Source organism: Delphinus delphis, chromosome 2 (assembly GCF_949987515.2).
Source record: "Delphinus delphis chromosome 2, mDelDel1.2, whole genome shotgun sequence".
Taxonomy (NCBI): domain Eukaryota; kingdom Metazoa; phylum Chordata; class Mammalia; order Artiodactyla; family Delphinidae; genus Delphinus; species Delphinus delphis.
Window position 1 is genome coordinate 13,078,820 of NC_082684.1, and position 26,642 is coordinate 13,105,461.

Consider the following 26,642-nt stretch of genomic DNA (forward strand, 5'->3'; position numbering starts at 1 on the left):
CTTCACATCTGACCTGATTTCCCTCAGGTCACTCTGTTCTGCACACATTGGCCTCCTTGCTGTTCTTCAAGTATACCAGACATATTTCCACCTCAGGGTCTTTAAGTTTCAAAACTTTCCTCTGTCTGGAATGTACTTCTGCCAGATATCACATAGTGCATTCCATCACCATCTTCAGATTTTTGCTTAAATGTCACCATCATTGTGAGACCTTCCTTGGCCACTCTATTTAGGATTGTAACCTCCACCTCCACTGATGCCCACTCCTGTCCCCCTTCCCTGCCTTATTTTTCTTCACTGCACTTTTACAATTTTACATATTTTACCCATTTATTTATTGTATTTCATTAAAAGGTAAGCTACATAAAGCAGGGTTATTGTTGGGTTTTTTTAAAAATCTATTCTATTCTCTACAATATCTTTAGTACCCAGAAAAGTGCCTGACATAGGGAGTGCTTAAAAATTGTTCAACAAATGAATAATACACATTTATACACATATGATTACACACACACACACACACACACACACACACACACACTCACACACACACAAGGTTGACTTCTTGTTGAATCTTGGATTTCAAGGTAAGCAGCTCTGCTCCAGGCAATGAGCAACTCAAATATTGAATTCTTCAATTGCAGTTTCTTCCAAAGATAAAGTCTGATACATCACTAGATGCAAGCCTCATCTATTGAAATATGAGTTTAATATATTTACATGGAAATCCTTCGTTTGGATTTTTTTTTCTTCTGGATTTTCTTGGGAGTTGAATAGGAAATGTATCTAATTTACACATAAGTAAATAACAGGTTTGGGGGGGGCACCTTTTATACATTCAACAAATGTGAATTTCAGCATTTCCAGAGTTATCAGAAACTGTACAAACAGATATTCTCTGGGGAGACAACAGTGAACAAGAGAAACATGACATCTTCGTGGATCTTTAATGGGGGAGAATAAGCTTTAAAAGTTATACAAATTAAATAGCATCATCTAGTGGAGCAGACTACTCAAAATTTATGTAATTCTGCCTCTGATCACCTCAAAATATAACAGCTGGGAAAAAAGTACATCTGAACCAACACTGTGACTTCTTGTTATGCTGACATCATCCCCTTACTAGACAATCATGTGTGATGTCATTCCACATACAGAGTTGGCAGTTAGACTCTCCAAGGATAAGCAGACAACTGTAAAACAACAAATATTTGAAGAAAACTTCCACAATAAAAAAGAAGCATAAATCTAAACAACTAAAAAACTCATGCCTTGGAAAACAGTATCATAAATACAAGCAAACTTTAGAATAAGCAAAATAATTATTTCAGAACAGTTTAGGTCATATTGCAACCATGAAAAAAAAATTGGAGACAGACATCACACACAAAAAAAAGATATCAGAAATTTAAAATGTAATCATGAAACAGTTCAAAAGATTGGAAGAGCTGAATAAACCTAACTAAGCAGCAAATTAGTTCTGAAATTAGATAGTGGTGATGACTGAATAACATTGTGAGTATACTAAGACCCACTGCATTGTACACTTAAAAATGGTAAATGTTATCTCAATAAAAAGAAGAAAAAAGAAGCAATGAGGACGAGAATGGTAATCTTAAAAGAAGTAGAAGGAAGAATAACGTTTTTAGAAATAGAGTTGATTATCAAAATCAAAAGCCAGTTCTTTGAAAAAATGAATAAACCAATAAAAAAACAAATAAAAACCAATAAACCAATAAACCAAGCAAGAGTGATCAAATGAAAAAATGAATGACAAGTGGATAGTTATAGCGGAGATTTTAAACAGCCTTAGTAACTGCTATGAGGAGAGATACGTACAAAATGGTAGGTTTGGAGAGTATCCATAGTCAGCAGCCCATCATATCAAGTCTGTTCTTTTAGGTCTCAGTTTCCATGCCAGCGATGGAGGTGGGCATCTTAACTACTGCATTCAGAAAGACACAGGCTTTCTGGGTCCCATGCATGTTGACTATCAACTGCCCTGAGGAAAACTGGCAAGCAGCTGAGTGATACTTGGGTTCATTCCAAGCAAATAGACAAAATTCAGAAATACTGTGCTTTTACCTTATTATTAATGGATTTTCTCCCTTTTTAACTTCTCAGGGATTTTATTCATTCAGGTAACAAATATTTATTGCACATTTACTCAGTTTGCATAAATCCTGCCACCAAAAAAAGCACATCAACCTATTTTAATTCTATTTGCAGAAATCTGGTAAATTCAAACAGTGTGCAAATGTGTCTACTCGGGAGGAATGTAATTGCACAAATGATCAGAAGTTTTCACATGCTGTTGCTTTCTCAGATTGCAGAGAAAAGGTAAGATAATCTTTAATTTCCTGAAGACAGTATTTTCATATTAATAAGACTTTGAAATGCACATTTTGGTTAAACATGAAAACTAAGACATAGAAATACTGTTTTATTATGACATAGAATTAAATATGACATAGAGCTAAAAATATTTGAATTTAAATGTCCCCAGACACAGCAATTAACCTCATCTGTAGAACAGAATAATATCTGCATTGCCTTGTTCATTTCACAGGTTCTTATAAAGATACACACACACACACATGCTTCTATCTATGTGAAAACAATGTATAACCTGTCAAACGTTACACTAGGTTATGGTGAATATTGATTCATTTTAAAAAGTATTGACTATCAAACATGTATCAGGTTCTGAGAATATAGAACTTAAAGCTCAAGGTACTAGTGACAAAATAGAAGACAGTATAATATGTTGGTTAGGAGAATGGGTTCTGTGTCAAATACTTCCTTCTGTTAGGCTCCAAACATTCAAACATGTATCAAGTTGATGTTGGTGTCTGCATTAGCTGACTTACCTGTGCACTTGGTATAACTTTCGAGTAGATCTATTTCAAAGGCCTTGTTGGACTGTATACAGCATTATTTTAAATGATTTTGTACAAGGATAAAATCGCTTACTATAATACTGGGCATAGAGTCAGCAGTCAATAAACTATGAGGGTTGCTATTGTATACCTCCACAACTCCACCCTTGTTGAATTCCAGTATTTCTTGAGAATTTACTGTCTACCATGTACTGCTCTAAGGCTTCTCCATAACTTGTCTCATTTCATTTGAGGCACAGAGAAGCCTGGTAATTTGCTAAAGACCACATCATTAATATGTGATGGAGCTAGATTTGAACTCCAGAGCCTGAGTTTAATGAGTTTGGTTGAAAGATCATGACTGGGAGGGCAGCCAGCAGAAGCAAGAAGAACTACAATACTGCAGCCTGTGGAACAAAAACCACATTCACAGAAAGACAGACAAGTTGAAAAGACAGAGAGCTATGTACCACATGAAGGAACGAAATAAACCCCCAGAAAAACAACTGAATGAAGTGGAGATAGGCAACCTTCCAGAAAAAGAATTCAGAATAATGATAGTGAAGATGGTCCAGGACCTCAGAAAAAGAATGGAGGCAAAGATCAAGAAGATGCAAGAAATGTTTCACAAAGACCTAGAAGAATTACAGAACAAACAAACAGAGATGAACATACAATAACTGAAATGAAAAATACACTAGAAGGAATCAATAGCAAAATAACTGAGGCAGAAGAATGGATAAGTGACCTGGAAGACAGAATGGTGGAATTCACTGCTGTGGAACAGAATAAAGAAAAAAGAATGTAAAAGAAATGACGACAGCCTAAGAGACCTCTAGGACAACATTAAACACAACAATATTTGCATTACAGGGGTCCCAGAAGGTGAAGAGAGAGAGAAAGGACCCGAGAAAATATTTGAAGAGGTTATAGTAGAAAAATTCCCTAACATGGGAAAGGAAATAGCCACCCAAGTCCAGGAAGCACAGTGAGTCCCATACAGGATAAACCCAAGGAGAAACATGCCGAGACATATAGTAATCAAATTGGCAAAAATTAAAGGCAAAGAAAAATTATTGAAAGCAGCAAGGGAAACACGACAAATAACATACAAGGGAACGTCCATAAGGTTAACAGCTGATTTCTCAGCAGAAACTCTACAAGCCAGAAGGGAGTGGCATGATATACTTAAAGTGATGAAAGGGAAGAACCTACAACCAAGATTACTCTACCTGGCAAGGATTTCATTCAGATTCAATGGAGAAATCAAAAGCTTTACAGACAAGCAAAAGATAAGAGAATTCAGCACCACGAAACCAGCTCTACAACAAATGCTAAAGGAACTTCTCTAAGTGGGTAACACAAGAGAAGAAAAGGACCTACAAAAACAAATCCAAAACAATTAAGAAAATGGTCATAGGAACATACATATTGATAATTACCTTAAACGTGAATGGATTAAATGCTCCAACCAAAAGACACGGGCTTGCTGAATGGATACAAAAACAAGACCCATCTATATGGTGTCTACAAGAGACCCACTTCAGACCCAGGGACACATACAGACTGAAAGTGAGGGGATGGAAAAAGGTATTCCATGCAAATGGAAATCAAAAGAAAGCTGGAGTAGCAATTCTCATATCTGATAAAACAGACTTTAAAATGAAGAATGTTACAAGAGACAAGGAAGGACACTACATAATGATCAAGGGATCAATCCAAGAAGAAGATATAACAATTATAAATATGTATGTACCCAACATAGGAGCACTTCAATACATAAGGCAACTGCTAACAGCTCTAAAAGAGGAAATCAACAGTAACACAATAATAGTGGGGGATTTTAACACCTCACCTACACCAATGGACAGATCATCCAAACAGAAAATTACTAAGGAAACACAAGCTTTTAATGACATAATAGACCAGATAGATTTAATCGATATTTATAGGACATTCCATCCCAAAAGAGCAGGTTACACTTTCTTCTCAAGTGCGCATGGAACAGTCTCCAGGATAGATCACATCTTGGGTCATAAATCAAGCCTCAATAAATTTAAGAAAATTGAAGTCATATCAAGCATCTTTTCTGACCACAATGCTATGAGGTTAGAAATCAATTACAGGGAAAAAATATGGAAAATACACAAATGCATTGAGGCTAAACAATACATTACTAAATAATCAAGAGATTACTGAAGAAATCAAAGAGGAAGTCAAAAAATACCTCGAGACAAATAACAATGATAACACGACATTCCAAAACCTATGGGATGCAGCAAAAGCAGTTCTAAGAGGGAAGTTTATAGCTATACAAGCCTACCTCAAGAAACAAGAAAAATCTCAAATAAACTATCTAAACTTACACTTAAAGGAACTAGAGAAAGAAGAACAAACAAAACCCAAAGTTAGCAGATGGAAATAAATCATAAAGATCAGAGCAGAAATAAATGAAATAGAAACAAAGAAAACAATAGCAAAGATCAATAAAACTAAAAGCTGGTTCTTTGAGAAGATAAACAAAATTGATAAACCATTAGCCAGACTTATCAAGAAAGGGAGGGAGAGGACTCAAATCAATAAAATTAGAAATGAAAAAGAAGTTACAACAGGCACCGCAGAAATACAAAACACCTTAAGAGACTACTACAAGCAACTCTATGCCAATAAAATGGACAACCTGGAAGAAATGGACAAATTCTTAGAAACGTATAACCTTCCAAGACTGAACCTGGAAGAAATAGAAAATATGAACAGAACAGTCACAAGTAATGAAATTGAAACTGTGATTAAAAATCTCCCAACAAACAAAAGTCCAGGACCAAATGGTTTCACAGGTGAATTCTATCAAACACTTAGAGAAGAGCTTACACCCATCCTTCTCAAACTCTTCCAAAATATAGCAGAGGAAGGAACACTCCTAAACTCATTCTATGAGGCCACCATCACCTTGATACCAAAACCAGACAAAGATACTACAAAAAAAGAAAATTACAGACCAATATCACTGATTAATATAGATGCAAAAATCCTCAACAAAATACTAGCGAACAGAATCCAACAACACACTGAAAGGATCATAAACCATGATCAAGTGGGATTTATTCCAGGGATGCAAGGATTCTACAGTATACGCAAATCAATCAATGTGATACACCATATCAACAAATTGAAGAATAAAACCCATATGATCATCTCAATAGATGCAAGAAAAGCTTTTGACAAAATTCAATATCCATTTATGATTAAAAAAAAAACTCTCCAGAAAGTGGGCATAGAGGGAACCTACCTCAACATACTAAAGGCCATATACAACAAACCCACAGCAAACATCATTCTCAATGATGAAAAATTGAAAACATTCCCTCTAGATTAGGAACAGGAAAAGGATGTCCACTCTCACCACTATTATTCAACATAGTTTTAGAAGTCCTAGCCATGGCAATCAGAGAAGAAAAAGAAATAAAAGGAATACAAACTGGAAAAGAAGAAGTAAAACTGTCACTGTTTGCAGATGACATGATACTATACATAGAGAATCCTAAAGATGCCACCAGAAAACTACCAGAGCTAATCAATGAATTTGGTAAAGTTGAAGGATACAAAATTAATGCACAGAAATCTCTTGCATTCCTATATACTAATGATGAAAAATCTGAAAGAGAAATTAAGGAAACACTCCCATTTACCATTGCAACAAAAATAATAAAATACCTAGGAATAAACCTACCTGGGGATACAAAAGACCTGTATGCAGAAAGCTATAAGACACTGATGAAAGAAATTAAAGATGATACCAACAGATGGAGAGACATACCATGTTCTTGGACTGGAAAAATCAATATTGTGAAAATGACTGTACTACCCAAAGCAATCTATAGATTCAATGCAATCCCTATCAAATTACCAATAGAGCTGGAACAAAAAAATCTTAAAATTTGTATTTTTTTATGGAACTAGAACAAAAAACCTTAAAATTTGTATGGAGACACAAAAGACCCCGAATAGCCAAAGCAGTCTTCAGGGAAAAAAGCAGAGCTGGAGGAATCAGACTCCCTGACTTCAGACTATACTACAAAGCTACAGTACTCAAGACAATATGGTACTGGCACAAAAACAGAAATATAGATCAATGGAACAAGATAGAAAGCCCAGAGATAAACCCACGCACCTATGGTCAACTAATCTATGCCAAAGGAGGTAAGGATATACGATGGAGAAAAGAAAGTCTCTTCAATAAGTGGTGCTGGGAAAACTGGACAGCTACATGTAAAAGAATGAAATTATAACACTCCCTAACACCATACACAAAAATAAATTCAAAATGGATTAGAGACCTAAATGTAAGACCAGACACTATAAAACTCTTAGAGGAAAGCATAGGAAGAACACTCTTTGACATAAATCACAGCAAGATCTTTTTTGATCCACCTCGTAGAATAATGGAAATAAAAACAAAAATAAACAAATGGGATCTAATGAAACTTAAAAGCTTTTGCACAGCAAAGGAAACCATAAACAAGACGAAAAGAGAACCCTCAGAATGGGAGAAAATATTTGCAAATGAATCAACGGGCAAAGGATTAATCTCCAAAATATATAAACAGCTCATGCAGCTCAATATTAAAAAAACAAAGAACCCAGTCCAAAAGTGGGCAGAAGACCTAAATAGACATTTCTCCAAAGAAGACATACAGGTGGCCAAGAAGCACATGAAAAGTTGCTCAACATCACTAATTATTAGAGAAATGCAAATCAAAACTACAATGAGGTATCACCTCACACCAGTTAGAATGGCCATCATCAGAACATCTACAAGCAACAAATGATGGAGATGGTGTGGAGAAAAGGGAACCCTCTTGCACTGTTGGTGGGAATGTAAATTCATAGAGCCACTTTGGAGAACAGTATGGAGATTCCTTAAAAAACTAAAAATAGAATTACCTTATTGACCCAGCAATCCCACTACTGGGCATATACCCAGAGGAAACCATAATTCAAAACGACACATGCACCCCAATGTTCATTGCAGCACTATATACAATAGCCAGGACATGGAAGCAACCTAAATGCCCGTTGACAGATGAATCGATAAAGAAGGTGTGGTACATATATACAATGGAATAATACTCAGCCATAAAAAGGAATGAAATTGGGTCATTTGTAGAGATGTGGATGGATCTAGAGACTGTCATACAGAGTGAAGTAAGTCAGAAAGAAAAACAAATATCGTATATTAACGCATATATGTGGAACCTAGAAGAATGGTACAGATGAACCGGTTTGCAGGGCAGAAATTGAGACACAGATGTAGAGAACAAATGTATGGACACCAAGCGGGGAAAGTGGCGAGGGGGGGTGGTGATGGTGGGATGAATTGGGAGATTGGGATTGACATGTATACATTGATGTGTATAAAATGGATGACTAATAAGAACCTGCTGTATAAAAAATAAATAAAATAAGATAAAATTCAAAAAAAAAAAAGATGATGACTGGCAGAGAGAGGGTCGTTAAGGGATTTGGGCAAGACCTAATTCATGCAGTATCTTAGGGTATATGGGTTGGCCGAAAAAGGGTGGATACTATAATAGCAAATTCCTGTGAGAAAAGGCCGACAGAAAAGCAGGAGTTTTGTTACCACAGTCTTTGTGCACTACTTTTGGAGTTCACAGCGATTCTACTATAAGACAGATTTTTTTTTTTTTAATGCTCTGTGAAGGCAGAAACCCTCAGAAGCACATTTCATATAGAATAGACAAATTCTTGGGAATACATCTATTCATTCTTTACCAGGAAATGAAGAGTTAGTATTGAATTTTCCAAATTTACATTCATTCTTGGCATTTGCATTTTAGGTTCCTCGTTTTAAGTTTCCAGTTACACAATATCCAATTTCTTTGAAAATTTACAGTGAGGATGGACATATCCCAGTGGAAACTCCATACCTGGTTACTGTGACTGAAGTGAATAACAGGGAAAACTGGAACCTAAGTAAGGTTTGCTTTCTTCTACAATTATTACAGCTATGCGTACTGTTGTTATTATGTAGAGAAGTGGTTTACAAAACTGTTTACACAAAAGATAGTTGAGAGTTCTTTGGAAAAGAAGTCGAATCACTTGTCATGTTGCTGTTCACACTGCTTCTATCATCTCACACTTTTTTTTTTTTGAAGTATAGGTAATTTACAATATCATGTTAATTTCAGGTGTACAGCACAGTGATTCAGTTATATATATATACATATATATATATATATATATATTCTTTTTCAGATTCTTTTCCCTTATAAGTTGTTAAAAAATATTGAGTAGAAAAAAAAATATTGAGTAGCGTTCCCTGTGCTATACAGTAGGTCCTTGTTGGTTATCTATTTTATATATAGTAGTGTGTATATGTTAATACTCACCTTCTAATTTATCCCCTCTCCACCTGCTTCCCCTTTGGTAACCATAAGTTTGTTTTCTATGTCTGTGTGTCTCACACTTATTTCATCATCACTTCCAGTGACCTGGACTCAGAGCCATTATGTAGATTAGCAGCAAAAATGATTGAATTTGTGCTACACGTTGGTCTGGTGTCTCCTTTCATTGCTTTTGCAGTGTTATGGAAGGAGATATAAAACGTGTTGCCAGATTATCTATAGGATCTATCTTCTAATTATATGAGAAAAGTTTCTTAAATATTTTATGGTAAAATAATTGAAAGGATGCAGAAGTATTTCTAAATAAGTAAAATAAAATCTACCACAATTCAATTTTACCTCAAATATATACTTCTTTGTTGCACATCTGTGTTTGTTCACGAATGCGTACGTTTAAGGAGATCAATAGGTAGATAGATTGATAGATCAATAGATAGAGTCAAATGAAATTTCCAAGTGTAATCAAGCATCCAGACATTTGGTATTCGGTGAGAGTCTTACTCTGCCCAACATATGCATTTTTGAATTGAAAAACTGAGCAAAGAGAATTAGTAAATATTTTGCTTTAACTAACATCCTCATTTTCTATGGTGTGCTGGAGTCTGCTCTTTTTGAGCACTGATTGTTAAATATTCAAGCATATGGCATACTGGTTGTTAAACCATTCGTCGCTTAAAATTAGCCATGATGATATTCACATCCTGTATGGAGAAAAGGGAGAAAAGGGATACCCCTGAGAAGATGCAGTGTCAGATGCTAGGCCTAATTTCCCCTAAATATATTCTCCACAGAGTCAAACAGAACTAAAATTATGTATAATTTAGCCATGTTATGGAGTGGAATCTTTCATTGTACCTTACTGTATTTAAGAAGCTTTACATAGAATGAGAAAATAGCATACACGTGCTTAAAATATACTTTGTGTAATTTTAGAACACACTGTGCCAGAAAATGTAAAAAAAATGAAAGACTACTTAGAATCGATTCTTCATGCTCCAGTGTATAATCCTTTAGGCCTCAACCTAAGTATAAAGGTAAGTTGACAGCATTTTTATTTTTCCTGTTTTGAGTTTAGATAAAACCTGTATGTCTTTGTCTTTAGTTTTAAAGGATAGGTATCCATGAATGGTGGAAATAGCATCACTATTTGGAGTTTATTTTCCCTCCATTTCCCTTGATGCTATTATAATATTTAAAGATATCTGAATGTTGAATTTAACATTAACTTACCATGTTTTGAGCTAAAATGCAAGACTAATAGATTATCAAGGTGGAGCAGAAAAAGTGTTTCCAAAAGTTAGGGGGAAATGGGCTCAGTATTCTTCACCTGGACGTGTACAGACACATGTCTTCTGGGTTCAGCTGCCCCTAAGAACACATCAAGTTGACATAATCTAGGTGATTGTTGTGAAAGCCAATAAAAGTTAGGGGACGTCTCAAAACCATGAATATGTGGATTAGCCCAAAGTACTCATCAAGGCCATGTTGGATTTTATGTTTCTGTTTCTTCATTCAAAAAGAAAAAAGTGTCAGCTATCGAATCCCTCTGTTTCTAACTCTTGTCCTTCTCCCTCCATTTTTATTTTGATACATGAAGTATATGCCCAAGAACCTTAGAAAAGAGGTTGGAATTTTTCTATGCAGAATCTGTAGGGAAAGTGGCCCCAGTGTATATTTTTACTTAAAAGAACATACATGTCACTGTTGCTAATGCCTGGTGTGTTTCTTCCACAGGGCTCTGAGCTCTTTCACTTCAGAGTGTCTGTTGTTCCAGGGGTCTCTTTTTGTAACTTAGGTGAAGAATTTCAGGTATAGTGAAGGCACAGGTATCCAGTGGTATCCAAGGGAGTGATGGCTGGGGATATAATATGACAGGCATCCATCCAGGAGACACTTAAGAGAAAAAAATGGGAGAATTTGTATGATAGACAAGGCCTGGAGATGGGGGATCCTGGAGACTGGTGGTGACATTATCAGCAGTGATGAAGTTAGAGCTCTTGATAGGTTGCAGGACCAATTAATGTTGGGAAAATTTTAATAAGTGCCTGTATTTGTTTTTGTTCCATCTCCACCTTCCATATTTAGCTTGGTTTTCTGACACCCCCCCCCCTCAACTCCCCACAGAGACCTATGTCTGTAACACTTTAGTTTCCAGTATTATCCTCCCTTTGGTTATTTGCATTGTAACGGTAGAGTCTTAAATACTCCCAAAGCCGTCAAGATCCAAAAGAATTGAAAACCAAAGTCAGTCTCTCCAAATCACCCTATGATGTTCAATGACTCATTTTTGTTTATTCATGTAATGATATCTGCTGCCTGTGGCGGGTGGGATGGAATAAGGATTTGATTAAGTTGATTAATGGCTCATTCATTGTCAAATACTGGTACCACATTATCAAAAACAAAATCTCTTATTCTCTCTTTTTTCCTTTCTCTGTCCTGGCCCTGCCTCAGTAATGAATCTGCACAACTGCGGTGATGGGTGCCATGGCAGCAGTGCAGACATCTAAGACCCTGAGAGAAAATCCATCCCACTAGATCTAGGAAAAGAAGCATCTGTCATAGGAGGAGCATGAGAGAAAATCCCCATTACTTTTCTCTCTTTTTTCTCATCTCTTTGTCCCAAGGTCAGCCCCAGTTTCATAGAACCGCACAGCAGTACAGAAGGCTAAAACTCTAATGAATCCCAGCTTTCTTCCCAGGGGCCTAAGGAAAAGGGCCTCTAGGAGTAGAGAGTGTGGGGGAAATCCCTAAGAGAAGAGAGCTGGAGGAGGAGATTCCTAATTGTGTATATGTACTAGCGCGAGTACCAAGCAGCACACGAGTAGAACACACCTAAAGAAGCTTCGCAAAGGCTTCAAAATAAAACGACAATATAAACACCCACTTAAGTTCCCCTAAGTGGCAAAGGAGACAGGAAGACATGATAGCATAGCTAAGGCTTTTTTTGAAAACTGAGCAGACATTGGAGCCATACCCACAGACAGTAAGGCATTACTTGTGATCTGAATGCAACCAGTGTGATTGACTGCTGAAACAAAAAAAGATTCAACATTTTCCAGAGAATTTTTTTTTTTTTTTTTTTTTTTTTTTTTTGTGGTATGCGGGCCTCTCACTGTTGTGGCCTCTCCCGTCGCGGAGCACAGGTTCCGGACGCGCAGGCCCAGCGGCCATGGCTCACGGGCCCAGCCGCTCCGCGGCATGTGGGATCTTCCCAGACCGGGGCACGAACCCGTGTCCCCTGCATCGGCAGGCGGACTCCCAACCACTGCGCCACCAGGGAAGCCCCAGAGAATTTTTAACAGGACCCAAAGTCTCTAAACGTAATATCTTAAATATCCAGGATACAATCCAAAGTTACTCAGTATACCAAGAATTAAGAAAATATAAGCAATTCAGGGAAAGAAAAGACAATCAGCAAATGACAGCAAATGGAGTTATCAAGACAGGTATTTTAAGCCAGCTATTATAACCATGCTCTAGGAAAAGGCAAGCACTTCTGAAATGAAGGGAAAGGGAAAGGAAGAAATTCTCAGCAGAGAAATAGAAGCTATTTAAAAAAAAAACCCAATGGAAATTTTAGAACTGAAAAGTACAGATATTTAAAATTTTAAAATCACTGGATGGACTCAATAGCAGAATGGGTATTGCAGAGAAAAGAATCAGTGAATTTGAAAATAAATCAGTAAAAATTCAACCTGAAGAAAAAAGATTTTAAAAAGAATAGCCTCAAGGATCTATGCGATAGTATCAAAAGGTCTAACACTTATGTCACCAGAGGCCATGAAGGAGAGGAAAAAAGAGATTGGTACAGGGAAAAAACAGAAAGAAAAGCTGAAGAAATTAAGGCTGAAAATGTCCTAAATTTGGTGAACACAAAATTGACAAATTCACGAAGCTTAATGAATCCCAAACAAGATGAACTTAAAAAAATCATGCCTCGGGCTTCCCTGGTGGCGCAGTGGTTGGGAGTCCGCCTGCCGATGCAGGGGACGTGGGTTCGTGCCCCGGTCCGGGGGGGATCCCACGTGCCGCGGAGCGGCTGGGCCCGTGAGCCATGGCCGCTGAGCCTGCGCATCCGGAACCTGTGCTCCGCAATGGGAGAGGCCACAGCAGTGAGAGGCCTGCGTGCCGCAGAGAAAAAAAAAAAAAAAAAAATCATGCCTAAACACTACACCTGAATGCCTAAATCATAATCAAACTACTAAAAATCAAACACAAAGGAAAATCTTGAAAGCAGCCAGAGAAAAACACTACATGTAAGTGAACAACAATTTGAATGACTGCTGACTTCTCATCAGAAACCACAGAAGAAGAAAGTTGTACAACATCCTTAATGTACTGGGGACAGTTGTAGTGTAGGGAAGAAGGACTGTCAACCCAGAACTCTATAGCTAGTGAAAATATCCTTGAGGAATGAGGGGAAAATAAAGGTCAATTTCCGATGAAGGAAAAATAAGATAATCCACTGTAGGCAGAACTTCTCTGAAAAAATGCCTAAGGAAGTTCTTCAGGCTAAAAAGAAGTGTCAACAGAGAGAAACAAAGCTTCAGGAACGAAGGAAGAACCACAACAATGAATAAAAGAAAAATAGGAAGTGATTGCATAGTTAATAAAGGAAGAGAATCATTAAGAAACAATAGCAAAAGACAAAGGTTCCTGAAATCTACTTTTACAAGTATCCTGAAACAATGGAATGCAAAGCATGATCTTGGATTTTCTCTCATCCTAAAGGACATTATTGGAATCATTGATAAAATTTGAGTAAAACCTGGAGATTAGATAATAGCGTTGTCTCAGAGTTAATATCCTGGTATTGATAATTGCACTCTGGTTAAGTGAATTCTTTGCATTAAAGAAGCACAAATTGAAGTATTTTGATGATAAAAAGACATTGTGTCTAGAACATACTCTTTTATGATTCTGGAGTTCACCTTTTCTTTAGACATGGCATGGAATATTTAGATAGTCATAGAAGATTGGGAGGGAAACATTTAAAGAAAAAACTGTTTTCAAGAACTTTAGACATAGCAGTTTAGCTGGAGAATACAGGATTCACAGGTGATAGAGGTTTCTACTCTTAGAAATATAGTAGACGACTTAAGCAAGTGAAATTTTTGTATTTTCTGATAAGGTGACTGAAATTTTGTTTTAGGCAGAAATGGGTAAGGAAGGCATTCTGGGTGGAAAGAATAACAGCAGCAAAGACACAGATGTAGGAAGTCATAAAGCAATCTCTTCAATAGTAGATCCATTTGGCTGGAATGTAAGGTTATATATAAGAAAGTGGGTAGGTTAGGGTCCCATTGTGGGAGACCTTGAATGTCTGGATGAGAACTTTGGAACATTCCTGTCAACAATGAGAAACTACTAAACATCTTGAAAAGGGGTGTTCAGGGATGAGCACATGATCTACGCCTGCCCAGTCAGAGTGAATCACAGGACTTTTGCTCAAAGTGCTGGGACACGGACTTGCTCTTTCTTAATGACATTGAACAAGGAAGTTTGCAGCCCCAGGAGCTACTGTCAGCCATAAGGACTGTTGGGACTATGGAGGGAGTTATCCAACACTGAGGAAGCAGAACCGAGAAAAGGTAGATTATGATTACAGTGGGTGGTTTCCTCTGGCTCTTCCTAACTTTAGCATAGAAAAGAAATTTCGGTTTTGAGATTACATGAAGCGCACAATTGTCTCTCTCATTTACCACAGACTAGATCATTCTTACAAAGCTTATTATCCAACCTCCTCTGATGGGCCACCTTTAGAAGAAAGATTTTTGGTATCTTGTAGCACCATATTGAAAAATACAAGTAGCATATCATATCCAATATGTAATATTTGTCTATCAAATCCCCAATAATTCCAGTAGCATTGGGCACATTGTCTGAGCCTCCAAGTACAATAGGACATGGTTAAACCAGCTGGTCCATTACCATGAAGATAATTATCTCCCAGATTGGAAAGCACAGTTTCTCACTGCTTTCCACACCACTTGGCCAGATCCACCTTCTGAATTCTGTTGCTTACAATACTCCATTTCTGGTACCGGTTCTATATAGTCAAGATTCTTCTCGTCACAAATGAAGCAATCTCTCTTTGTTTAAAAAAAATTTTTATAGACAGACTGATGTTTTACGAAGATTAATCTGGCAATGTTATTATGTCAACATGGACTGACAGCATGGAAAGCTGTTAGGGGAGCCTATTTATACAAAGTGAGGTATTAAAACTCACAATAGCGGTAACAAAAGTGGAAGAGAAAGAATGAATGTGAGAGAAATTATAAAAGAATTCATAGCTTATGGGACTGTTTCTTAAAAAACAGATACATCCTTAGGTCACTGGGAGGATGGAGATACCTTTATCTTGATCTATACCCTAAAGTAGCTTTTTAATCCTTTATCTTGTCCTGGCATTTTCCCACATTCCCGCCACATTCATCTCTACTTTCTTCTACCTCCAAACATGATCTTCCTTCCTACTTCACTGGGAAAACATAAGCTTGAACCACCTTATTCTCCACATGCCCCCACTTCTACTTGTAACGTCTATGGCACCCATCTTTGCCTCTAGTCTCAGAGAAAAAGACGACTCTATGCCTCTGTCAACGATCCTGTCTCCCCTCTAGGAACTTGTTTTTATTAATTAGCCATTCAGGCAGAGGAAACATTTTGAATATACAGAAATTTCCCAATGTCAGCACTTGTACAGAGGATTTCTAAAGAGAAGATAGTTTGGAAGAGCCCATGCTTATTCCCTCTACCTTGAATGTACCTTCTCCTCCTTCTCTTATTCTTCAAGATCCAGCTCAGGAAGCACATTACCTGATAACTCTAAGCAGTTAGGCACTTCTAACCATGTTCCTGCAGCACTTTGCCTGTTCCTCTGTAACTGAACACAGAACGACTTCCTGCTGTGTAAGTGTTCTATCTGCCCACCTCTGCCACTAAAGACATAGGATAAAGGAATAGGATATAAATCGATTTCCTATTCCCTATGTATCATGTGGAAATTCACCACCTGTCAAATTGTCAAGAGACCGTTTGTAAGCTTTGTGGAAGCTAAATATCTATATTAGTCTGGACAGAATGTTGCTAAATGAGTAACAATGTCTCCACCACTGTGGGAATCATGTCAAGCTCAGGGTTTTGAATTACTGGGTTCAGAAAAGCTTAAAGACTTTGCTTTTTCTGTTGCAGATTTATGTCGACGAAGCCCCTCTGCCGTTTCCAGGACACGCACTTATTGCCCTCGCAACAGCTGTACTGCTAGGGGGATTAATTTTTATAGCATTTATGTTCCAAATACGTAACATCCACCCATGGGATACATGCAAAAAATTGATTAGGACAAACAATGTGAATTAAACAAATATTACTGCTAATTAGCTGGCTCATCGATTGAAAATCTGAATAGTGAACAAATGGTAATCATAATTTTCTCTTTATTTCCTAGTTTCATTAGACAACTCCTAGAAAAAAATATATTTAAATGTTAATGTAAAAACTCGCTAAAATACTATAGAATTACCATTTTAACTCAAATTGCTATTTGTCAACATGTTTACCATTCCATCCTCTTATTCTGAATACATGGAAAATTTCTTATGTCAACACTTATAATAGAGGATTTTCCTTGAGGTTTTTAGAAAAATACAAAATGATAACCATCTCTGTGTGGAACGGGTTTTCTGTATTTTTCAGCTTTTGTTGACTGGAGCCCATTCTGGGCCTTGCCCTTTTCAGATTGGAATATGAGTAGAATGCAATCCTGCCAGGGAAGGTTGGGTGATAAAGGAGGCTCCTGTCCATGTGTGCTTTCAGAGCCTCATGGAAATTAAAGATGAAACCATTTGGGTTTCTTGAGGCAACTTCAAAACCAGACTGTAGCACCTAAAGAGAATGAATTGTGGCCCCATCGTGGGGTTGGACGAACACGGGGTCTGGGTGAGGTTCTTATTTACAAAACTACATGCAACATGTAGAATTCCAAAAGATTCACCTCTGTGTACTCTCAGAGCACCTGTCCCCAGGTAGTCAGAAGATGGCCACTGCATTTGGAGATCAGAGAGTGACACCCTCCTGGAAAAGCTCAGGAGGAGCTGCAGACTGCTCTTGACAACATAGGGAGAGGCTAGGCATCCAGTCCAGTAGAGCCCAGCTCTGAGAACTGTAAACAGTGGCCGTATCTGTGTATCATGAAAGTTCTTTTGAGAGGATAGTGGGCAAGGTAGATCCAACAATTAGACTCCTGAGCCAGACGTCCCAGGTTTGCCACTTCCTAGATGTGTGACCTGAGCAAATTATTTAATTTCTGTGTGCCTACGTGTTTTCACCTGTAAAATGGGGATAATATTAATACCTACCTAATAGGGCTGTTGTGAGGGTCAAATGAATTAATACATGCAAAGTAATCAGAAGAGTGCCTGGCTCTGTGAATACTCTAAGTGTTAGCTGTTGTTGTTAGGTTGTAAGTGATAGAAAGCCATACTGTCTAATGATAATAAAAAGGGAAATTTATTGGAAGGATACTACAGAAAGCCAGAAAATCAAAGCAAAATCTGGACAATCAGTTCTTGTCCATGGGGAGGAATGAGAACCATTCTGGAGACCTAGGAAAACAGGAGTTTGTCAACACCTCAGAACATCACTTGGGCCAGGGCTCTAGAGATAAAACATAGCACAGAAGTTAAAAGTGTAAGCTCCAGAGTCTAACCTGTGTTTCTTCTTTTAATAAACTTTTTTTTAGAATAGTTTAAGATTTACTGAAAAGTTGTGAAGGTGGCACAGAGGGTTCTCGTATAACCCACACTCATTTGTCCCTAGTATTAATGTCTCACAGCCTTCTATACACGTCATCTTTTGGCTATTTGAGCATGTAGATGCATGCCGTGTACACATCTGTCTTCCTGTGTGTTCAAAGATGCCCCTGCTAAGATAATTCACTCTACATGTAACCACAAATTCATTCACCTCTTCCCCCAAAAGAGACCACCCAAAGTCATATCTAATGATGGGGTCTAGAAGTAACGTCATAGAGCCACTGTTCTTGGGAGTCCAGAAGCTCTAGGTGCTATCAATTTCTCTTCATTTCTGTTGAAAAGGAGGAAATGGTGATGATTATTATACTTTAGCAAAACTCAAGAAATGTGAATTATTTGTGACCCTGTAACTAACGCTAAAGCTGGCATTAGATTTCTCTCTCCACCACACATTCCATGTGCTTCCCTGCCTCTGAACAGCACCTCACCTGATTAGGATCCTTTGCCCAGAAGAATGAAATGTCTTCATTTGTGAAGGATCCGAGCCTTTGGTAAACCTGCCCTTTGGTAATCAGACATCTATTACGCTGTAAGTTAGTTTCCATTGATCTTTATCCGGGGGTATCCTTGGTAGTAGAAGTTTGTGGCCTTGGATCCACCCAATTGATCTTGGTCCTCAGTGTGTTATAGCATCTCTATTTTTCCTCAGTAAAGTTGATTATCCTCTGTTGTGCCTGTTTTCGTAATATACCAGGAACCAGAAATGGTTACATGGATGTCTTGGTTTCCAATTCAGTGGGATCATTATTGCTTTCACTGGTATTTCTACACTGGTTCCATAGGCCACTTGATTATCAGAGCTCAAAGTTTAGAACACAAAAAAGCAAAACTTTTGGTAGGTTTATTAAGTGAAATCTAAAAATAACCATTCACTCTCCACCCCTTATTTCCCAGATTAATGTGTTCTAGCTAGCAAACATCCCTGTATACTGGGGATTTCCAACATGGAACATATATTTCATCCAGCCAGAGAAATCGCAGTGTCCAAGAGACCACAGTGCATGAGCGTTCAGTAGGCCTCCTTATATCATAATACCACCTGTTTCTGGATGACAGAGTAACAGTAATGCAATGAATCCCCAAAGCATCCACCCATTGCCTCACATCTTTTCGTGAAGTGAGCTGAGGATAGGGCCAGAGGCAAACTGTGAGGGACTAAACTGTTTAGAGTCCCAACGTGCTGAAAAGATTATTGTGTCTCCCTATGGGTAATAAAAATTTAAATGTTTGATTATAACACAGCACTGAAATATACGTGGAAATTAGAATAACTTCTTTCCAGATTTTCTGATTGGAAAATTCTGAATAGGGCTTCCCTGGTGATGCAGTGGTTAAGAATCCACCTGCCAATGCAGGGGACACAGGTTCGAGCCCTAGTCTGGGAAGATCCCACATGCCACGGAGCAACTAAGCCTGTGCGCCACAACTACTGAGCCTGCGCTCTAGAGTCCGCAAGCCACAACTACTGAGCCTGCATGCCACAACTACTGAAGCCCGCATGCCTCGAGCCCATGCTCTGCAACAAGAGAAGCCACTGCACTGAGAAGCCTACGCACTGCAATGAAGACCCAACGCAGCCAAAAAAAAAGATTCTAGTTCCCTAAGTTCAGGGTTCCTTTCAGGTAATGCAACTCACCATATGTGCACGTGTCATCTGGCCCGCTTTGTGTTACCCTGGGGCTCAGGGTGCTGCGAAGATGCTAATACTCTGGCTACTGCTGTTGTTGGAAGTAATAAACAGTCCTTTGTTTTGTCTCAGGTGTCTTCTGTCCTCACCCAGCATTCCCAGAACTACCTCATTAGTTAGCAAGTAGGATAAAAATCTCAGATCCTTCACAGTTCTTGGCACAAACAAGGCTTAAATTTGTTCACAGGTCTGCTGGGTCATGAGAGAAGAGTAACCAATTTGTACTGCAGCCTGAGTTGGGCTAGGTCCCACTCAAAGCTGTCCATCTTTGAACCAAAATTATTAGAACAGGAATTCTAAATGGTATGCGGTATGTACGGCCTCACATTTCCAGGTATTGTTTGTCTTCATGGTAGGGAATGTGTGGTGCTCTGGCCTGTTCTTTACTTTGGAATGGGAGATCCTCACAGGCTCCAGAATACTGCATTAATCCAAACTTTGCTACAGCATATTCTTATCAACTTTGATCTTCTATTTCATCACACATGAATCTTACCAAGATGTCTTAGGAAGTTGTTTCTTTATGCTCTTCAGGTCCTTGCAACATAATATCCTATGGCATAATGAGGTGATCACCTTGCTCCCCACTGGACTGGGACACAGAGCCAGAGTGGCAGAATAGTAACAGTGTACTGCTACCCAGCCAGGGGAAGGCCTGTGCTTGACATGGAGCAATAGGCCAGGGCCCTCAATGGTTGTCTCTGTACCATGATTACTGTGCCCACTCTGCTGTCACTATAATGAGCACACAGGGTGTAGTCATCTTAGGCACCTCTCATTTCTATCAGTATCAGGGATCCAGTTTCCAACTGTGTCATCTTGAGAAAGTTATTTAATTTCTCTGTGTCTCAGTTTCTTTGTCAATATAATAGTTGTTACTTGCCTCATTTGGTTGCTTGGGAATTGAAGGAGTTAATATATGTAAAGTGCTTAGAACAGAGCCTTGCCCCTAGAAAATGCTGTGGAAGTGTTAGCTATTATACAGGGAAGGTCAGGGAGCACATCTTAAAAGATTCAGATGTTTCTCTTTTCGATCGGCCCCCTAATGACAAGAAAGGGGAGAGAGACTTCTGGGTGCTGTCCATCTTTGAACTCTTCTCTCTCTGCTGGGTCAGGTGCTTTCTTGCCTTTCAGTGTCACCTAGCGTGGTGCAGGTATTGGGCCAGATTTGCATTAATCAGTCCAGTCCCTTAGAACCCCAGCCAGCAGCCTTAGCTAGCATATCAAATACAGTATCACTATGACAATGAATTGAGAATGATCACATATTATATTCTTCAATCTTTGGTCGAGCATATTAGTTTTTACAGCAGTATCAACCCTCAAATCTCAACTCTCAGTGGCTTGTGACCATAAGCATCTGTTTCTTGCTCACCGGTCTCTGGATTGGCTGTGCTGGTTCTGCACCCGCTAGATCTGCCCCACATGTCTGTCATTCTGGAACACAGACTAAAGAGCAGGGCCCACCAGGGCAGCTCTTCTAATGGCACAGGTCCAGACACAAGAGACCCAGCGAAACCATCTGAACTATATAAAGCCCGTGAGGGATGGACATCATGTCTGCTCGTATTCCATTATGAGATCAAATCACATGGCCAAGCCCAACACCAGCAGGACAGGGTTGGTTACTACCCTCATTCTAGATGTCAAATATTAAGATCTCACTCTTACCTCATTGCTTTATCTATTGCTATGTAACCAACTCCACAACTTAGTGACCAAAAACAACAACCATTTTATTTGTTCAAGATGGTAGCCTGGGCTGGACTTAGCTGGGTGATTCTGCTGGTCTTGCCAATGGTCCCTCTTGCACATCCTTCAGCTGGCACGTTGGCTGGTGGCTGGGCTCAGCTGGGCACCTGATTTCTGAGCTTCTTCTAAAAATGTGAAAGAACCGGGCTTCCCTCGTGGCGCACTGGTTGAGAGTCTGCCTGCCGATGCAGGGGACACGGGTTCGTGCCCCGGTCCGGGAAGATCCCACATGCTGCGAAGCGGCTGGGCCCGTGAGCCATGGCCGCCGAGCCTGCGCGTCCGGAGCCTGTGCTCCGCAACGGGGGAGGCCACAACAGTGAGAGGCCCGCGTATCGCAAAAAAAAAAAAAAAAAAAGTGAAAGAATCAACAAGGTAAAACAGAAGCCCAATCTAAATGAGGAAAAAAGAAAAAAGAAAAGCCTTGCCTATGGGGGTGGAATTCCGGTGGGGGTGGAACTTAGGGAGGGGCGAGGTTTAGGGTGGGGTGGGACCTAGGCAGGGGGACGTTCAAGCGTGGGGCGGGGCATCTGCTAAGGCCCTGCGCAGAAGGGGAGAGGCAGCATTTGGAAAGGAGGGCCTGTGGAGTGTGGAGTTCAGGAGTTTGGAGGTAAGGCCCTGGGTGAGGGTGTGTGGGTGGGGTTTAGGCCCATTGTGTTGGAGGGGGACTCCGAGTGTAGAGGTGGGGCCGTGGGTGGGGGCGTAGGGGCGGGGCTTGGGCTCTGCATGGCAGGAGGGAGGCTCCAAGGGCAGAGGATTAGGCCTGGGAGCCCAATAGGCTCCCCGGTGCCTAAGTGGATAGGGAAAGCACTGGCCCCGCTCCTTTCCGTTCCTTTGTGCCCCTCCCCCACCATCTCCCCCAGGTTCTCCCCCATTGCCACTGGACCCCTTACCACGGGTGGATCCTGCTGGGTGTAGGAACTCCTCCCCTCCCCCAGCCACCCCTCAGGGGTGCAGGTCCCAGAGGTCCAGCCTTTACTTTTGCTGCCCCTCCCCTCCCTCCCACTCCCTCAGGACCCAAGTGGCTGGAGGGAGCCTAGGTGGGCAGAGGATCAGGCCCAGGATCTCAACAGGTTCCTGGGGGCCCAAGTGGGCAGCAGAAACCTGGCCACGCTCCCTTTTGATCATCTGCCCTCCCAATGGTTCCCCAGTTTCCCCATTCCGGCGAGGGATCCCTTCCCCTCCCCCAGCCACCTCTCAGGGCCACCAGACCCGTCCCGCCTTCACTTCTCCTCCCCCCTCACTCCCCCTCACACCCCACGTCCTACCTGGTCACTGGGGGCTCCTCCTGACCCCTTAGGTGTCCGTGGTCCCCCACCGGTGCCTGGTAGGTGCCCTAGTTGTGAGGAGACGTGAATCCCGCATCCTCCTAGTACGGCATCTTGACTCCGCCCCCCAAAAAGTAATTTCTTATACTTTGTGCTCAATGTAGTAACAAAGTGAAAAGGAGGTGTTATTGCAGCAGAGAGGAAGAAACAGTTCAGTGATGTTTGAATTGAATCTTGAAGGATGATAAAGGTTTTGAGAGGTCAAAAACAGAGCAGAATGCAGGCAGAGGATAGTAACAAAGGAGTAGAAGAAAGAAATTCAGGGAAATGAACATTGAGCAGCCTTGTGTAGTACAGGAGAGCATGGTAGGATGCGTGCAAAATATTTGAAGCTGCGTATGGATTTGAATCTCTTAAGGGAACGCTTGTGCACTGTTGGTGGGAATGTACATTGTGCAGCCACTGTGGAAAATAGTATGGAGATTCCTCAAAAAACTAAAAATAGAACTACCGTACAATCCAGCACTTCTATTTCTGCTACTTATTTGAAGAAAATGAAAACACTAATTAGAAAAGATATATGTAACCCTATGTTCATTGCACCATTATTTACAATAGCCAAGATATGGAATCAACCTAAGCATCCATCAGTAGATGAATGGATGAAGAACAGGTGATACACAGAGACACTGAAATACTAGTAAGCCATAAAAAAGAATGAAATCTTGTCATTTGTGACAACGTGGATGGATCTAGAGGGTATTATGCTAAATGAAATAAGTCAGAGAAAAACAAATACCATATGATTTCGCTTACATGTGGAATCTTAAAAAAAAAAAGGGGGGCTTCCCTGGTGGCGCAGTAGTTGAGAGTCCGCCTGCCGATGCAGGGGATGCGGGTTCGTGCCCCGGTCCGGGAAGATCCCACATGCCGCGGAGCGGCTGGGCCCGTGAGCCGTGGCTGCTGGGCTTGCGCGTCCGGAGCCTGTGCTCCGCAACGGGAGAGGCCACAATACTGAGAGTCCCGCGTACCGGAAAAAAAAAAAAAAAAAAAAAGAACAAAGAAAACAAAACAGAAACAGACTCATAGTTACAGAGAACAAACTAGTGGTTGCCAGAGAGGAGGGGCTGGAAGGCAGTGAACGAAATAGGTGAAGAGGATTAAGAGGTACAAACTTCCAGCTCTAAAATAAATAAGTCATGGGGATGTAAAGTACGGCACAGGAAGTATAGCCAATAATATTGTAACAACTTTGTATGGTGACAGATGGCAACTGGTCTTATTGCACTGATCATTTCATAATGTATAAAAATATAGAATCACTATGTTGTACACTTGAAACTAATTTAATGTGGTACGTTAATTATAACTCAATAAAAATTTTTGATTAAAAAAAGACATTATTTACTTTCAGTTTGCATGTCTGAAAAAAGATGCCAAATGATCTAAGGTTTTCTAACAATGAAAACAGAAATAGCTGTCCCCTGCTCCTATTATAAATGTAAACAACCTTGTGAGGACCCTTCTATGCCTCTTTTTCTGCCTGTGTATCATCCCACCAGCCCAGCATAACTGAGCTGAATGGCTTTGAAAGGAGTGATTGTGGGAGCAAGGGAATAAATGAATGCAGGCTCTGTTCTCAATGATCTTGTACTTTTTCCATGTCAATAAAAAAAAATTGTACTCCAGCATCTGTTAGAATGCTGCTGTATCTTCCAGCTTTCACTTGAGGTGGAAGGCCTTGACTTCAACATTTTTAGTAGGACCCATACATTTAAACCTCTTAATAAAGCGGCTGCTGTCCTACTCATAGAAAATATTCAAATTTGCCCTCTAACTGAAATCAGTTTTAACAAGTACTAATCACTCATTTGTGCATCCAGCACTAGTTTGGTATCTGCAGGGAAAACTGAAGAAGTCGGTCACAGTCATTTCCTTTGAGGAGTTTCTTAGTTCATTTTTATGAATAAATTTTAGTTCATTCCATATTCTAAACAGGGCTGTTCTCATGCATAATTTTTTTTTTGGTTACACACGTCATTCCAGGTAAAAGATATAAGCATCACTGGAACACCTTTAAAACCATAGAGGAAGCGGGATCAGGGACCCGCCACGTGCGACCACATCTCTCCACTGGTAACTCTCCGCTCCACGCTCGGTGACCATGGCTGTACCGGTGGCCCTTCTGCGCGGTGGTGCCCGCAGGCGCAGCCCCCTGCTTCGGAGGTGGATGCAGGAAATAAGATATGTGGAACGAAGTTATGATCAAAACCCACTTTGAATGAAGTGGTCATAGTAAGTGCTACGAGAACACCCATTGGGTCCTTTCTAGGCAGCCTTTCCTCTCTGCCAGCCACTGAGCTTGGTTCCATTGCAATTCAGGGAGCCATTGAAAAGGCAGGGTTTCCAAAAGAAGCAGTGAAAGAAGCATACATGGCTAATGTTCTACAAGGAGGTGGAGGACAAGCCCCTACAAGGCAAGCAGTACTTGGTGCAGGCTTACTTATTTCTACTCCATGTACCACTGTAAACTAAAGTTTGTGTCTCAGGAATGAAAGCTATCATGATGGCCTCTCAGAATCTTATGTGTGGACCTCAGGATGTGATGGTGGCAGGTGGGATGGAGAGCATGTCCAATGTTCCCTACGTAATGAACAGAGGAGCAACACCATATAGTGGGGTAAAGCTTGAAGATTTGATTGTAAAAGATGGGCTAACTGATGTCTACAATAAAGTTCATATGGGCAACTGTGCTGAAAATACTGCAAAGAAGCTGAATATTGCACGAGATGAACAGGATACTTATGCTGTTAACTCCTATACCAGAAGTAAAGCAGCATGAGAAGCTGGAAAATTTGGAAGTGAAGTTGTTCCTGTCACAGTTACAGTAAAAGGTAAACCAGATGTAGTGGTGAAAGAAGATGAAGAATATAAACATGTTGACTTTAGCAGAGTTCCAAAGCTGAAGACGTGTTTCCAAAAAGAGAATGGTACAGTAACAGCTCCCAGTGCCAGCACACTGAATGAAGGAGCAGCTGCTATGGTTCTGATGACTGCAGATGCAACAAGAGGCTCAATGTTAAACCACTGGCAAGAATAGCAGCATTTGCTGATGCTGCTGTAGAACCTATTGATTTTCCAGTTGCACCTGCATATGTTGCACCTAAGATGCAGATGCATCTTAAAAGATGCAGGATTGAAAAAAAAGTATTACAATGTGGGAAATAAATGAAGCCTTTAGTGTAGTCATACTAGCAAACATTAAAATGCTAGAGATTGATCCCCCAAAAGTGAATATCAATGGAGGAGCTGTTTCTATCGGACATACAGTTGGGATGTGTGGAGCCAGGATTGTCGTCCATTGGCTCATGCCTTGAAGCAAGGAGAATGTGGTCTTGCCAGTATTTGCAGCGGAGGAGGAGGTGCTTCTGCCATGCTGATCCAAAAGCTGTAGACAACTTCTGTTGTCTAAGGCAACAACCCTATGTAGCCAGAAAGGCCTGCTGTAATCAGGGTGACTGATTACCCTGGGTCAGCTTGTATGAAAATAATCTGTTTCACTTTTTATTATTTTCAACTCTTTTTAAAAAATAAGATAAAAAGATCAAATCCCAAAACCTGTTGAGATTACAAAATAATTTTTTCTTCTGCTTTACAGTTTTTGTAATCTTGAACACATTTTTGTTATAAAGCTATACTTTTAAAATACCATTGTGCAATATTAGTGACTTATAAGTAGCTAGAAGCTTCCATTTTAGAGAATAAATCTTAATTTACATTTTTTAAAAAACCATAGGGAACATAGATAAGTA

The 26,642-nt window shown here is 39.9% G+C and overlaps 1 protein-coding gene and 1 pseudogene across 1 annotated transcript in view; both read left to right on the forward strand.

Moving 5' to 3' along the window:
• The window catches only part of CATSPERB (cation channel sperm associated auxiliary subunit beta), a 124,093-nt gene extending 107,421 nt beyond the window's left edge, over positions 1-16,672 (forward strand). Inside the window, exons 22-26 of the mRNA XM_060001248.1 lie at positions 2,230-2,340; positions 8,738-8,873; positions 10,238-10,338; positions 11,039-11,113; positions 16,505-16,672. Coding sequence (XP_059857231.1) covers positions 2,230-2,340; positions 8,738-8,873; positions 10,238-10,338; positions 11,039-11,113; positions 16,505-16,672 — 591 coding nt within the window. The remainder of the gene's footprint in view (positions 1-2,229; positions 2,341-8,737; positions 8,874-10,237; positions 10,339-11,038; positions 11,114-16,504) is intronic.
• An 8,322-nt stretch (positions 16,673-24,994) lies between these two features.
• On the forward strand, positions 24,995-26,412 carry LOC132419446 (acetyl-CoA acetyltransferase, mitochondrial pseudogene; annotated as a pseudogene).
• The last annotated feature ends 230 nt before the right edge of the window (positions 26,413-26,642 follow it).